The following is a 15,934-nucleotide window of genomic DNA, read 5'->3' as shown; positions in this document are numbered from 1 at the left end:
TGCAATATGCTAGCTTGAATAAGTGATTTTGGGCAGTTCTGAGAAGATGATAATGGAGGAGGGAGAGACAAGAAAGATGAGCAGTATTTCATATTAGATCAACGCATCAGATTAATTTTATTTATGAAGGTTCTCCAGGTACACATTTTAAGGGGAGAACACCATACTGAAGTGTAACTATCAGTGAGATTTCCATGTGATCAGCTGATCAAGCCCAGAGAAGTTTACATTCTATTTTCCTACTCTGTAGTTTAGGAACTTTTGTTGTTGTTGTTGTTGTTGAGGGTAACATACCCTTCTATATCAATAGAAAGGAACGCCAGAGTAAGGATTCAACAGAAAGACTGACATGTACAGGGGGTGCCCTGACAGTATGTGTCAGGATTTACATTTCCTATAGGAATCAAATACATGATCAGTTAGATTCTGTATGTTATTGCTTTTTCTAAATTTGAAAATTAGAGTAGAAGACGACTTTGTGATACAGTAGAACTTCAGATTTCAGAGTAACAGCCGTGTTAGTCTGTATTCGCAAAAAGAAACTGAGTACTTGTGGCACCTTAGAGACTAACCAATTTATTTGAGCATGAGCTCACGAAAGCTCATGCTCAAATAAATTGGTTAGTCTCTAAGGTGCCACAAGTACTCCTTTTCTTTTTAGAACTTCAGAGTTATTTAAACCAGAGTTACGAACGGACTGGTTGACCACACACACCTCATCTGGAACTGTAAGTATGCAATCGGGGAACAGAAATGGAAAAAAAGCAAATACTGTACAGTACAGAACTGTGTTAAATGTAAACTACTAAAAAAGGGAAAATCTAAAAAAAAGATTTGTCAAGGGAAGGAAACTGTTTCTGTGCTTGTTTCATTTAAATTAAGATAGTTAAAAGCATTTTTCTTCTGCAAAGTTTCAAAGCTTTATTAAGTCAGTGTTCAGTTGTAAACATTTGAAACAACCACTATATTTTGTTCAGAGTTATGAACAACTTCCATTTACGAGGTGTTTGTAACTCTGAGGTTCTACTGTACTTTGCACCTCACTTGCAGATAAAGATTGGACAACTTCAACTACCCAATAAGCATCATTCTGCCTCCACCTGATGAAATGACACAAAAATATCCCTGACAGTTCTCCAACACCAGTTTTCCCAGGTTAGATATGGAACAGAAATGAATGGGATTGGGAGGAATCCATTACTTCCTCAAGAAAAGTTATGAAACAGTGTCTGGTACAGAAAACCATCTGTTCCACAACTACCCAGCAGCAACTTTCACTTCCCATATGTTGAAGGTATTTCCATCAGTACCTACTTAATCGTGGGACCCTGTCATATCATTGCTCTTTGTTGTCCATCTACCCACATTGTAAGCTCCAGACGGGGACCAACAAAACCATGCCATTTTCTGCCCATGTCATGTATAGATATCTATTTAGTTGGTCTCCCCATCGTGAATGAGATTCCTCAATGTCATATACAACACCACACTTTAATTTCATCATTGCAGCTCTTAACAAGCAGCAAGTGAGGATAACGCAAGGTATTTTTCCATCTTTTATCAACATTACTTATAGCAGCGCAGAGATGAATTTCAAGTTTGAGATGCATAACAACATAACAAAACATAACAACACTTTTCTTTGTAAATTGATGACTCTGTTGCACATTGTTCCCATTAAACAACTAAATGATATTTTATTGCACTTCACCAGAAGATACAAACATAGCCTACCATGCAATAGGTATATAAAAGAACAGACAGCAAGCGTTTAAAGAGGAAGCACAGGGTTTCAACCATCATGTGTGAAAAACACATTATTTCAGAAACAGGCCTGTGTACTGTTACTCCCCTTTAAAAGGGCTTGATTTCCTCCTGAACCATTTCCTATAAGCTGAAACTTTTTCAGCATAAAAACTGAATGCAGCAGTTATGGTCTTAAGTGATTTGGAACCTTTGGTTTACATATCGCATGATACTGAACTGCAAATACTCTAAGAAAATAATCTGCCCTTGAAGATTAGAGCAAGAACTTTTTTTTAGCATGCATTTTCTTTAATAGACTATAGATTGCTGTCTTGACTGTCTTTCATATATGTTAATCAAGATAGATGTGGAAGATGTTACAAGAAAAGAGCAGTAAACATCAAAGAAAGTAGCCTAGATAAATCTTCAGCATAAATAAGCCACAGTTGGTAGGGAACCAGCGTAATCAGCTAGCGACTTGTGTAAAATTAGGTCATGCCCTTTCTCTTCTGTCATGAAAATAACTACAGTGAAATACCTTTAATGTATTTAAAATCCCAGTGGATGTATTGACAGTACCTTTGTCTGGACCATGCCTGGTCTCTGGTCCCTCAAGTGCTCCAGGGTAGCAGCAATATCAATCTCTTTAGCACCTGTAACAAACCACAAACTGGGATGAGTTCAGAGCAAAAGATAATACATGCTGAATCTGTCAATCTCCTGCTATCGGGTTCCCTTTAGGCGAACAGTCCAATTGAAAATTATTACATCCATCCCTCAGCAGACTAGGCAGACAGCTGCAATTTTTGTGTTCATAAAGGAAAAAAAAAATAAGAGGAAAAGGCAGTTTTGATTAGCATTAATTCAAGAAAACCCGGAGAAAAACAAATTCTTAAGAGATGCCCAGACAGATACTTCCCAACAGCAGAACATATTTATTAGAAACTACAGGCCCATCCTGGCAATGCTTATTGCTGTAAGTTGCCCCATTGCCGGCGCAGGGGATATGCATGGTTTAAGCTCTAAGCATTTACCATTATCAGTTCTATCACATTTTAAAAAGGTCTCAAAGCCAACTGCAGTCAGGTTTATGCTAATATAAACAGCACGAACATCCTCTTTAAGAGAGACACTCGCACAGTTCCCCTCAATAGCACCCTTTCAGGAAAATTCACACTCAAAACACTCAAGAAAGGCAATTTAAAACAAACAGTTTAATTTTGTTTTAATGTGGGGAAAATACCAAGAAAATCTTTAAAAACAAATCACCAAAGCTAAGAAAATATATCACTTTGTAACGTCTTCCTGAAAATGAGCATTTCCGTATCTGTATCAGAAATAGACCTTTATTTATACAATGGGCATAGCAAGGACAGCTCAAAGGTTGCCACCTGGGATCTCTACATATTACATGGGACTTTACATGAGATATTTGATGATAAAGTAGGAAGATATTTAAGACAAAAATAAAGATCTCCTCAAAAACCCAAAAGAAAAGAAAGACACTTCACAAAAGTGTAATAAATAAAATAAAATAATAAAATAATAAAATCACATCTCAACCACAGCTGATGCAGCTAGAATTTCCATGGAAAGCATCAATTTAGGTGAGGATTGCACCACAGAAAACGACAAACAACTGTTGCCCTTGTCTGCAGAACAGGAGCACCTTTTTAACAATCTGAGTATTTAATTTTAATGGGAACAGTGTAACTTAATCTACACCCACACAGTGAAGGAGGGATTTTCAAAGTTTCACCTTTAGCTACAGTGGGGGAAGAGTTAGGCTGATGCTGTACTTTTTTCAAAATCCCACCTATAATTTTTATAAAGGATGGCAGCCTCCATGCCTAGGCATTAAGATTAAAATGTCAAGGTAACCCAAGGGGGGGAAAAGGTTTGCGCAGGAACCCAATGATACTGTTCAATGTTCAGGCAGACTTCCATACCCCCTTTTATGAAAATGTCAATGTCAGGCAAAAGTTGATTTTACAATACACATTTTTCAAACCTCTTGAGAATCAACATTCAAAAAAAACTTAAAAGTGCATTAAATAAGCCACTGAGCTCCTTCCTTTCTATTGTACAGATTATGGTGCTGAACAGGGTGCTAATACACGATCATCAACAGGACTACAGCCCTGCTAGTGTGCACGATGTCTGGTCATAAGGTCCTGATTCAGCAAAGCAGTTAAGCACCTGAGTAGTACCACTGGACTAGCGATTTTAAAGTTAAGCTCGTGTTTAAGTGTTTTGCTGAATCTGAGCATAAGTGCTTGGAAGATCTGACTTCGTTTGGCGTTCAGCATATCAATCATTACGAATCATAGACTATGTTAGCTGATGGAAGAGGGAAGATAATGAAGGTAGATCAGACAGGGTACCCACTTGCATTCCCCAATACATTACTACCTGCTCAAGCTACCCTTACAGGCATAGGAGAAAAGAGAAAATGTTTTGCAGCTCTTGAAAAAAAATAAAAATAAAAAACCAAAACCCCACCATGACTGGGAAATGCTCAGAGACTATGGTAATGGGGCCTACATAAATGCCCCAAGAGACTAATCAACTGAACATAGTGCTGCAAAATTGGGCTGCTGCTTTGAAAGAAAATGCGTGGAACAAGAAAATTCGGAGCAGAAGATGAGATCTATGGCAAGAGGTAACCCTGGTAGTTTCTCTCTACATGAGCAAACCTCCTCCCTCCCAAACACTATCACACCTTTCACATCTATTCCCTCATTGTACCAAACCCAAAATAAACATATCTCACTATTCCTCTAATGAAACGCAGTGTGATAAGGGCTTTTTCTATTCTAAATATGCCAGATTGGTAGCATATTACATAAGCTCCACTATATTGTGTGGTTTCAGAGTACCAGCCATGTTAGTCTGTATTCACAAAAAGAAAAGGAGGACTTGTGACACCTTAGAGACTAACGAATTTATCTGAGCATAAGCTTTCGTGAGCTACAGCTCACTTCATATTGTGTGTTGGTCTATGGAATAGCTTAAGTCACAATTCTAGACTAAGGAGGAGATTTTCAAAGGCATAAACACCCAACTCACATTCAGAATCAAGGGGAGTTGGATGTCTAACTTCCTTGTGTCTATTTGACTATGTCTTCCTAATTGCTTTAGTGGCACACATGGCATAAATTCATGGTCTTCATCACTTTGAGGTTTTCCATTTCCACCTGGAAGTGCAGAACAGTGACATAATAGACCGCATTTTTCATCCTGGAGCACACAAAAGCACTTTATATACAGCATCACTGCTATGCAGACATCCCTGGGAAAGGAGGCATTGTAGTTGGAGAAAGGGAAATCTTATCTAGGGACACTAGGTCAAAATCCATACACAGTGTGCTGCCATGGAAACCTTCACATCCACACAGAGCTGAAAAGACTGCTCATTTTTATAGTTCTCATCTGAACGGCTCACACACAAGGTACAGGTAACTCAATTTATCTATAGTGGAAAAAGGAAGAGCTGAGTCAGCCCTATCAGGACTTGAACCTATGACTCCAAGGACACCTAAATATTGCAAATGTTTTGCTTAGGCCATTAACCCATCCCCTCTACCAACAGATAAAAATACCAGTATGCTGTCTGTGGAAACAATGTATATTGTATAGGAAAGGGTAAAAAGTACTGGCTCAAATCCAGCCACAGATAACTGGAAAGGAGAAAGCAGAATATGTCAATAAGGTAAGGTTTTGTGCCTGCTTGTCTAAAACACATATCCCTCTGTCATATAATGCCATTGGCTTCAGGAAATAAAGTTAAAAGGGCAATGTCTAAACTGGATAAAGAATTGACTTTTCTCCTATGATTACATTTTATCTCATAACCACGGTCTTCCATGAAATAAATATGGTCCCTGCTTGCCATAGGGTGCCTTTTAATAAGAGATTTCTGTGTTTGTTTTAAATGTATCTAAGAGCAAAATTTACTGTGAGATTGAGTAGCTGCTGTCGTAGTAGCAGCAGTAATCTGAGAGGTGAATTTGTAAGCATTTTTACAGAATACACCTTAGCTTCTGTCATCCCTATTTACACTGAGCAGTACCTGACTCTCACTGAACTCAGCAGGACCACACATCATACACCAATACTCAATAGCAGTAAAGTGGGCAGAATCCGGCATTTGGTAATTTTTAAAAGGTCAAAGCATTTACAGTGAGCGGTTAAACAACCCACATCAAAAAATGTTAGCAGCCTAAACAGAGAGAAAACATGAAAAGACGCAAGTTGAATTATATTTTGCCCCAAGGAGAGAAACAGTTTCTGAAGTTTTGGGTCAACCCTCCTCCTCCACCTCCTGCTCCTCCCCTGGGCAGCAATGTAGGAATTGGCACTAAGGAGCTGGCGCTCCTGATTAGCAGCCTCCAAAGGGTTAAATGTTTGGCCTGCAGAAAGTCACATCAGTAGACTATCCAGTAATACAATAAATAACAGACATGAGTTAATCAAGATCCACTGCAATAGGCTGTCTGAGGGTCGCACTGGCAACTCCCAGTATCTAAACAAACAGGATATTAATATTACTCATACGACTAATGCCCAGAGGCCCCAGTCAGTACTGGGGTCCCAGTGTGTCAGGCACTATACAAGCTCCTAAAATGCAAGCCCTGATAACAGCAGCATTTCTTTAGAGGGAAGTTTGTAAACAACTAAAACATGACTTTATTTATTACACAATATCCTCACACGTGCTTACACTGAAGGCAAGGGCAAAAGCCCTATAATGGGTTCAGGATCTTCACTGAGCTAACCATCTGTGTTACACTAAGGAGGACATTCATGCTGGGAACCACTTTCAGATATATCAGCAAATGCTCTAGAAAAAGACAAAAATTGGGTAAACTATACGTGAATTTATTCACAAAGAACATTAAAGGGTGGGTTGGGGTATTAGTTAAGGACTCATGAAAGCTGGGTTCAACTCCTGGCTCAGAGATTTCCTGTGTGACCTTGGGTAAATCATTTACTCTACCCTGTGGCCTCACTTCATCATCTGTAAAAAGGAATACTACTTCTCTCTCACACAGGGGTATAGTGAGGATAAAATCCAGAGCTGCTTTTAGGGGTGGACAATCAAAGTGATGGACCTGGATGCCAACTTTCAGTGGGCACCATGCCAGGGGTGGGGTATGGAAACATCTTCCACCTTGGCTGGCAAAATACCTAGGGTTGTTTCTGATAAAATCCATTCATGGTTGAGAGGTGCTCAGTTAGTACAATGATGAGGGCAAGATAATCTATATTACTGTTTAAATAGTTGTGACATAGGGGTGTGAGGTTACAAACATGGGATTATTGGGACTTCCATTGTATCCTTAAGGAGGAGGAGATGAGCTGTGTGAAAATAAGCTCTCATCCAAATAGAAAAAAATGGAATACTAAAGGAAATATGGAAAATGACCTGCCATATGCACTTCTTTTTGTGCCACATAGGTGTTCAATTTCATCCCTGTGAGCTATTCCCTCTCTAATGTATCTTTTTATATTTACTAAATAATAAAGTTTTTGTATTAGTTCTTGAAGGGCAAAGGGTCTTGTTAGGTCAGATTAAAACCTGTTTTATTAAGATCTCCAAGGAAACAGTCCCGAAGAGCCCCTAGGTCAGTTCTTTTCAATGATATTGATAGAAGCCGAAAGAGGTCCAATTAATACTTGTAAGACGCTGCTGATTGGCAGCCTTTTAGCTTCAGTCATGTACTTTGCTGTATTTGCAGTCTGTCAGGCATGCCATGAAAGAATCATTTAGGAGTAGCGTGTTTTAATCTTATGAAATAGTGAAAAATAGTATACGCGAAAAAACTCTTAAGGACAGAGGTATGACACCAATGAAAGTCAGATGTCTGATCACAGTGTGTGTATATATACTGGGAGAATATTGCCAGGTCACTGATCATTAGTGTCGATGGCACCCCAGCCATAACTCCAACTCCATCTATGATTCTCATTGGACAAAGGCTAAAAGACACCATTGCCAGCCATAAAAGACTCTGCAGGGAGGAAGTGAGATCTCTTCTTTCTTCCTTATCTTGTTTTGTCTCAAATGCAAGTGAAATAAAATACACTTGTAAACAATGTTTGGAGTACAAACATTTTTTTAAACTGAAGGTGATGGATAGAAACTGTAAATATTTAAGCAATTCTCATTTGCTGTAACTGCTAGAGGTGTGTTACTGGCTGCGAGGGTCACTTAATGTCATGACATAAAAAACAGAGAGAAGCCTCAGCAAAGAGTTAGTGAAGCTGCAACACTTTTGAGGAGGAACTCCCTGACCCCTACAACCATTTTTAAGGTTAATGCAGGAGATCATAGATACAAACTGGAGTTTTCAGTGAAAGACAGTTATTCCACTCTTTTGCAGAAAGTGGATTCCAGTGTGTGTATTTGGGGATGGGAATAAGAATAAATAGGTTAAATCTAAAGGCTTGTCTCCACTTTTTGTGGATCGATGCTGCAGCGATTGATTCACCGGGGATTGATTTAGCGGGTCTAGCGAAGACCCACGAAATCGACCACTGATCGCTCTCCCATCCACTCTGGTACTCCACAGGAACGAGAAGAGTAAGGGGAGTCAATGGGAGAGTGTCTCCTAACGACATAGTCTAGTGCGGTCCCCGTTAAGTAGATCTAAGCTCTGTCAACTTGAGTTACGCTACTAATGTAACTCAAATTGAGTAGTTTAGATCGACTTTCCTCCATAGTGTAGACCTGCCCTAAGGCTCATAGTCACTTTTTCAACCCAGACAGAAATACATTTTACTCTAACCCTATTAGAAACTTTCCACCCCAGTCAATATATACACAAGATTTTTTTTAAAAAAATCCACTATCAATCTCTGTTTTTCACAATTAACAGGAAAAGTATGCATGTACACAGTGAAAAGAACATTAAATCACAATAATGAAAAAAGAGAAAATATTTCAAAATTTTAATAAGACATATTACTATGCCATATAATAATACTATATACACACAACTTTTATTAATATTAGATAATATTGTATATTGAATTTATCATGCATTCTGAAGGAAAATTATTGAAGTTATCAAGTTTCAGAATAACAGCTGTGTTAGTCCATATCAGCAAAAAGAACAGGAGTTCTTGTGTCACCTTACAGACTAACACATTTATTTGAGCACAGCCCACGAAAGCTTATGCTCAAGTAAATTTGTTAGTCTCTAAGGTGCCACAAGTACTCCTGTTCTTTTTGAAGTTATCAAGTACAGGTCAGCTTGTACATCCCATGTATAATTGTCTGGGGTAGATGGAATCTACAACCAGCCAGCGCAACCTAAATTACTACATTTTCAACAGTCTTGTAGGGCTTGAGATTCTGTACTGGCATGTCAATTTTAAGCCAATATCCTTTGTCACTGCAGAAGAATAAGTAGCTGCAGAGATAAAATTTGTGTAAATTTTTCGTTGACTAATAGAGCAAACTCTGCCCTACACGGTCTATTGACAGCACGAAAATGCAGAAACCAATCATCCCGAATTGGACTAAAGGGGTGCTGATTTCTACTAAGCTGTCATAAATATAAGGGGAAGGGTAACGACCTTTCTGTATACAGTGCTATAAAATTCCTCCTGGCCAGAGGCAACATCCTGTTACCTGTAAAGGGTTAAGAAGCTCAGCTAACCTGGCTGGCACCTGACCCAAAGGACCAATAAAGGGACAAGATACTTTCAAATCTTGGGGGCTGGTGAGGCTTTTGTTGTGCTCTTTGTTTATGTGGTGGTTCTCTCTTGGACTGAGAGAGGTCAGACAGAAATCCATCTTCTCCAACCTATCCTAATCCAAGTCTCCAATATTGCAAACAGTATAGGTAAACCAGGCAAGGCGGATTAGTTTATCTTTTGTTTTATGTGAATTTTCCCTGTGTTAAGAGGGAGGTTTATTCCTGTTTTCTGTAACTTTAAGGTTTTGCCCAGAGGGGGATCCTCTGTGTTTTGAATCTGAATACCCTGTAAAATATTTTCCATCCTGATTTTACAGAGATGATTTTTACCTTTTTTTTTTTTTTTTTTTAAATAAAATCCTTCTTTTAAGAACCTGACTGATTTTTCCATTGTTCCAAGATCCAGGGGTTTGGATCTTTGATGATTTTGTAACAAATTGGTTAGGATATTATTCTCAAGCCTCCCCAGGAAAGAGGGTGTAGGGTTTGGGGGAATATTTTGGGGGAAGTAGTCTCCAAGTGGTCTCTTTCCCTGTTCTTTGTTTAAAACGCTTGGTGGTGGCAGCATACTGTTCAAGGCCAAAACACAGTTTGTACCTTGGAGAAGTTTTTAATGTAAGCTGGTAAGAATAAGCTTTCATGCGGGTCCCCACATCTGTACCCTAGAGTTCAGAGTGGGGAAGGAACCCTGACATAAGCCAAGGGAATTCTACTCTTAGCAGGACTGGATTTATTTTAACATTTAGATTCCCACTCAGTGGAAGTTGATGGTCCTCTGCTTTTTACAAGATTCCATCCTAGCTATTGTACTTGAAAAGAGGATGCAGGTAATAGAGGATTACTTTTAAAACCCATAATGACACCTGTATGATTAATGTTATGGTCACACTAACAGGCACTGCTACATATAACCCTTTCAAACTAACATATGAGCATCAACTATGACCACTGTAGCATTCCATACACACATGCCCATATACATGCAATACAAAGGGATACTGGCTTTGGCAACTCTAAGTCAAATTTATACAGGGGATTCTATGACCCCCACCTTAGCTCTTCCACAATGTCACAATTCCGGACAATCCACCGTTTCCAGCACCTGTGCCAGAAGCTGTAGGCTAGTCACCTGGAAGACAATTGTTGAATCAAGTGCAGTTTTGAAAATGCCACTCAGTGCTGTGTTTAATGGTTTGCTCCAAAGAAATCTGCTCCTTCTTGAATCCCCATATGGGAGTGTGCACATGTATGTTACATAGACTGGTGTTGAGATCCAGCTGGCCCATATGGGTCTTTCAAATTGCAAGATCTATATTTATTTTACTCTAGTTTTCTATTGCGAGTACATTAGCTAGCGGTAGAGCATTCATTAGATACTACACAGAATGAACTGAGGAAAATATGCAACAATTCTGGACAAGTCTTTAATGAAAGGTAGCCTTCTATAAGAGTCACAATGGGATTGGTTTAAGATTGCGCAGAAATTATACTTTAGTGTCATAACCTACATTGCAACTTTAAGGGACGGAGACTTCCATCTGGTCAATTAAACACTTCTCTTGAAATCCATCTATGGATTGACTGCATAAGATTAACTGTAAAAATGTAGTTCTTCACTCTGTATTTACCTCGTTTTCTAAATGTTTGCCCAGCTGCTTATTGAACTGATAGCACACCATTGTATGGCTGGCTTTTTCAGTTTGTTTCATATTCTAACCTATCCTTTGTGTGAAGAAATGCCGTCCAAATTCCTTATGTGCTTGTCTCCTCCTCAGCTCCAGTCAATGACCTCTTGTTTTCAAATTAGTTACTATCTCAAGCTGCTTACTGACATCAATACATTCCTTTCATGATCTTCCAAAGCTCTATGGGGACCCCCTTAGTTTTTCTTTTCCCAAGATATAGTCCATGTCTGATCAATCTTTCTTCACGATTCATGTGCCTCACATCCTTAATAAATAGGATTGCTCTCTACCATACTTTCAGTCCCAATACCGTCCTACAGAGCAACCTCTGTGAACATATACTCCAAAGTATTTAAAAAGAAAAAAAAATCACATCAATAACTTGTTTGCCTTTTGTTTATAACCTCTATGCATCATAAGGGAAACTATCAGCACGATCAGTCCTCAGAATATGCTATGGGAAATATAAACCAGCATCACTTTCCCAGTGAGCTCTCACTCATTTTTCAGTAGAAGCTTGCTGGAATGATCAAGTTTTTCATAGGTTTTTGTTTTAATTTGTTATTAATGGATTACTTTACAGCACCAATCAGCCATTCCAAAAATGTATACATGTAATGCTACTCATTGAAATGTGTTATTTAAAAGCAGAAATTTATACAATTAAAATGTGCTTTTAAGTTGTTTGCTCTAAGTAGCACAAGTTCGCCTTTCTTGGAAGGCTCTACCATTAAAAAAATTGACCTAGACATCCACTATGCACTTTTGCCTGTGGCTTGGGGCAAAGCTCCCTTTGTGGTCAATTATGTGGTAGGAAAGCATGCAACAAGCAATATTGCTTAATTGTGTTCCTTGGGTAATTCGGTGCCAGTTACATTAGATAAAACGAACTCACTTGCAGAACTGCCCTGGTTAATATACAGCTGTAGCTCACGAAAGCTCATGCTCAAATAAATTGGTTAGTCTCTAAGGTGCCACAAGTACTCCTTTTCTTTTTGCGAATACAGACTAACATGGCTGTTACTCTGAAACCTGTCAATATGTATACATGGATGCAAAGAACTGTCTTCATAAAAAGACTGAAGAAGAGATGAAGAAGAAACCTGAAGAATTCTGTGCAAGTTTGAAAGCTTCTCTCTCTCATCAGCAGAAGTCAGTTCAATAAAAGCTATTAACTCAGCCACCTTGCCTCTTCATAAAAAGCACCAGTAACATTTCAGACATTATGCAATCACCATTATTGCTAATACTTGGGGCCAGGTTGTGGAGAATACAAAAGTGCAGATACCAAAACCTAGAACTTTGCTTTACTGACCTTAATTTTTTCCTAAGATAATTATCCAGATCTAACTAACTGGATACAGAATTCAAGGCTTCGCTATACAATGGATTCAAATCTAGAAGACAAAATAAACAAACAAATCCCAGCTACCCATTTTAAAACTCAGAATTTTTCTGCCCTAAATTTTCCACAGGAATTTCATCACTTTCTAGACCCACTTCACAGCCTCTGAAATATCAAACAAATAATAAGATAACAATCTTCTCTCTAAACCATATTTAGTCTGTCAACTATGGTAATAAAACATTCTGTAAATTCTGTGTTTACAGTGGAAACTGGCTCCTAGAACTAAATCTTCTCTCATTTACCCCAGTATAAATCCAGACTAACTGCACAGAAGTCCAGGAAGTTGATCCAAATTTACATCATTGTAACTGGAAAACAGAATTTGACTTAATCTTTATACAGAGACATAAAAATTAACAGATTAAATCCAATTTAAAATACTAATGTGTACAAGTATTATCTTTTACACAAGCTTCTTTTTAGTGGCGGTGACCTGTCTATTTTATTATGCTCATTAGATCTGTGTTAAGAATAAGCAAAAGGCCCTAGTGAAAAGGGATCTGTTTAGCTAAATACTTTGGCATATTGCTATTGGTAATGATGAGTCACAAGAGGAACTAAGGAATCCTTTTAGCTTTCACATTTTGAAGAGGTTTCACCGAGTTTGGCTATGCTACATCCAATCTTTATGCTGTATTCTCAGGTTCTGAAATTTATAATGTATTTCAATAGAATTTGATAACTCATATTTTCCCTCCTCTAAATTCCAATCGCTTCAATTAGTATCCAAAATTCAAATAATTATTTGCACTATGAAGACCTCTCAGAAGAGGAAAACAAAACTGGAAATCTCATATAATTTTCCTTCAGATTCGTTCCTTCCTTCATCATGCCAGAGAACACTCCAGTAATAGTCTCTTGTAGTATTTCAGTACTTGTGCTCACCACCAGAATGAAGAAGGGCAGAAAAGAAAGATGAGGAAGGGAAGAATGCTGAAGTTCTTCTGTGTTTCAAAAAAGAAAAAGCCCAAGCAGTTCAGGTTTGGTGTGGTTTTGGGGGGAAGTTCAGATGGATTATTTTATCTAAGACAGCTTACCCAGCTCTGTGGAAAAAAAGCCAAACAAAATCTTGCTGAATGTATTAATGTGAACATATGAATGAAGAATGTTAAAATTCATAACAGGAAATTGCCGCTGAAATGCACTGTAGCAAGCATTCTCTAATCATCAAAAGACCATGAACTGTCATTTTCTTCCCCCATTCAACCACCGAAAGTGCACACTGATTTCAAAGGAAACCTTTAAACTTTTCACTCAGGAACAAAGCTTGGACTAAAATGTGCATCTGGGAACTGAAAACGTGGTATTACCCGGGCACTTTTCTGTAACACCCTTAAAATTCCATTGTTCATTGAAATGGAAGATCATCATTTAGAGGTGTCCAGTCCTAGTGCCTTCAGTAAGGCTAGACTTGAGGCACCACTCAAGTCAATGGGAATGTTGCTATTGATTTCAATAGTAGCAGGATGAGACCCCTGTTAGGACACTGCTCTGCATAAGGAATAATATAACCAATAACTGTAGCAAAAGTACCAGGATGGCAAAGCATAGCACTGAAGCTAGTGGAACTGTTAAATATAAGAATAAACTTAACTGTAAAACTTTTCACTGACCCCATGCTAGAGGAATAATTTGGACATTTAGATACAACTGATTTGTGACTGCAGAGCATAAAACCAAAGTTGAACAGACTGCTTGTGTTGAAAATTTGGTACAGAATGGATATCAGTGTCATTTGTCTTAACTATTCCAATTTTATACAATTAGATTATTTAACATGGCATCTTACACTAATGGATCTTACAATGCACAGATAAGCCACAATGTTTATAATAAAGAGTATACCATAATTCATTACAGACAGACAGCCCAACAGGAAATCCTTCATGATGATATGCAAAGCCAAAGGGGCTCCAAAAATGCATGCTGAAGTTGTTTGAATAACAATGGCAACCGGGGGACTGGAATGTGTTTACTCAGCATAGTGCTTCCCCCAGCATCATGAGATCTTTTCACATGCCCTGCTCACTACTCAAACACAAAATGCAGGAGGAAATCCTTAACATTTATGACGAAAGTATTCTGGCAGAACCATTTCTGTGATCACAGTGTTAACTTCAATGTTCCCATACAACCACAACTGAAGTGCACTAGAATAGTGTGGGAGTTTTTTGGGGTGTGTGTGGGTTTTGAGGTTGGCTTGGCAAATGTTGTATCACTGTTTGTGAAGTTGTATCACCTACCATGTAATAGGAAATCCTTACTAATTGATTTCTGGTGCCATAAATTTGAATAATTTAAATAACTGATTGTTTGCTTTAAGTGTATAAAACAGTATAGTTTAGTGCAACTCTGACCAGCTGTAGTAGCAGTAGATCTGAATTTATAACATATTTTAACAGCTGTATCAGCACTAATTTACTATGTGATTAGGAGTGAAAATTTTAAACGACAAAAGCATTTACAGTTAAATGCCAAAAAGAAATCATTTCAAATGTAGAAAAGTAAATCATTACATGAAAAAGAAACACCCTTTTCTAAATCTGCCCTATTAAAAATCCCACTAAAGAGCCAAAGCATTTTATTGATTGTTTTCTACTTTCCCACTGCTGAAACTAAATAGTCCTCTATTTACATTGATTTAAAAATGTATTATTGTCTACTTTCTAATAAACCAGACAGTGGAACAAGAACTCAAATTATTCTAAGTTTATTCTTAAAAGTCTTTTTTTTTTTTTTTTTGGGGGGGGGGGGGGGGGAGACTGAATCCTTAATCCTTAAAAGCCTTTTTGAAAGAAATGTTAGTAGATGCTGGCCTTGCAGCTGGGCCCAGATTGAAAGTGCACTTACATTTTTCTGTTTAGAAGGACTGAAGGACTCTAAACTTAGTGCTAGCACTCCACATAAAAGCTTTGGAAATGGCATTCTTTGGTACTCGTGCAATTCATTCTTTAAGAAAAGGAAATGGAAAGAAAGATTTCATGTCCAGGGCTTCAGGCCTTTGATCATTTGATGAACATTGGATCCTCAACCTGGGCCTCAAACTTCTCAGGCCAGACAAAGAAGGCCTAGGCCTCACAGACTGGGCCTAGATTCCTGTCAGAACAAAACCTTTGGCTGCCTCACAGTGTGACAGCCTGGGAAAGGCCCACCTCAGCAGGGTTGAGATGCCCGCTTTGCCCTTTGATCTTTCATTTAAACTACAGCCAAAGCACCAGGTCAGAGGATTTCAAATTGCACACCCCCATTGGCAGAGGGGAGCAGGTCAAGAACAAAATGGGGGTGACCAATCTAAAAAGCCCTGTGACTCCTTTCTTTGGCCAGTTTCACATGACTTGTCTTGTATTGTGCAACACTAAGCCCACACTTAAAATGGAATTTGACATTAC

General features: G+C 38.4%; 1 protein-coding gene across 3 annotated transcripts in view; it reads right to left on the bottom strand.

Moving 5' to 3' along the window:
- PTPRN2 (protein tyrosine phosphatase receptor type N2) overlaps positions 1–15,934 on the bottom strand; it is a 1,057,407-nt gene that overhangs the window by 6,264 nt on the left and 1,035,209 nt on the right. For all 3 annotated transcript variants that reach the window (XM_073334545.2, XM_073334547.2, XM_073334546.2), the window contains one exon: positions 2,326–2,399. In XM_073334545.2, coding sequence (XP_073190646.1) covers positions 2,326–2,399 — 74 coding nt within the window. The remainder of the gene's footprint in view (positions 1–2,325; positions 2,400–15,934) is intronic.

Source organism: Lepidochelys kempii, chromosome 2 (genome assembly GCF_965140285.1).
Source record: "Lepidochelys kempii isolate rLepKem1 chromosome 2, rLepKem1.hap1, whole genome shotgun sequence".
In the NCBI taxonomy this organism is placed as follows: Eukaryota; Metazoa; Chordata; order Testudines; family Cheloniidae; genus Lepidochelys; species Lepidochelys kempii.
Note: the sequence above shows the minus strand (reverse complement) of the source record. Positions and strands in the feature narration are given on the sequence as shown.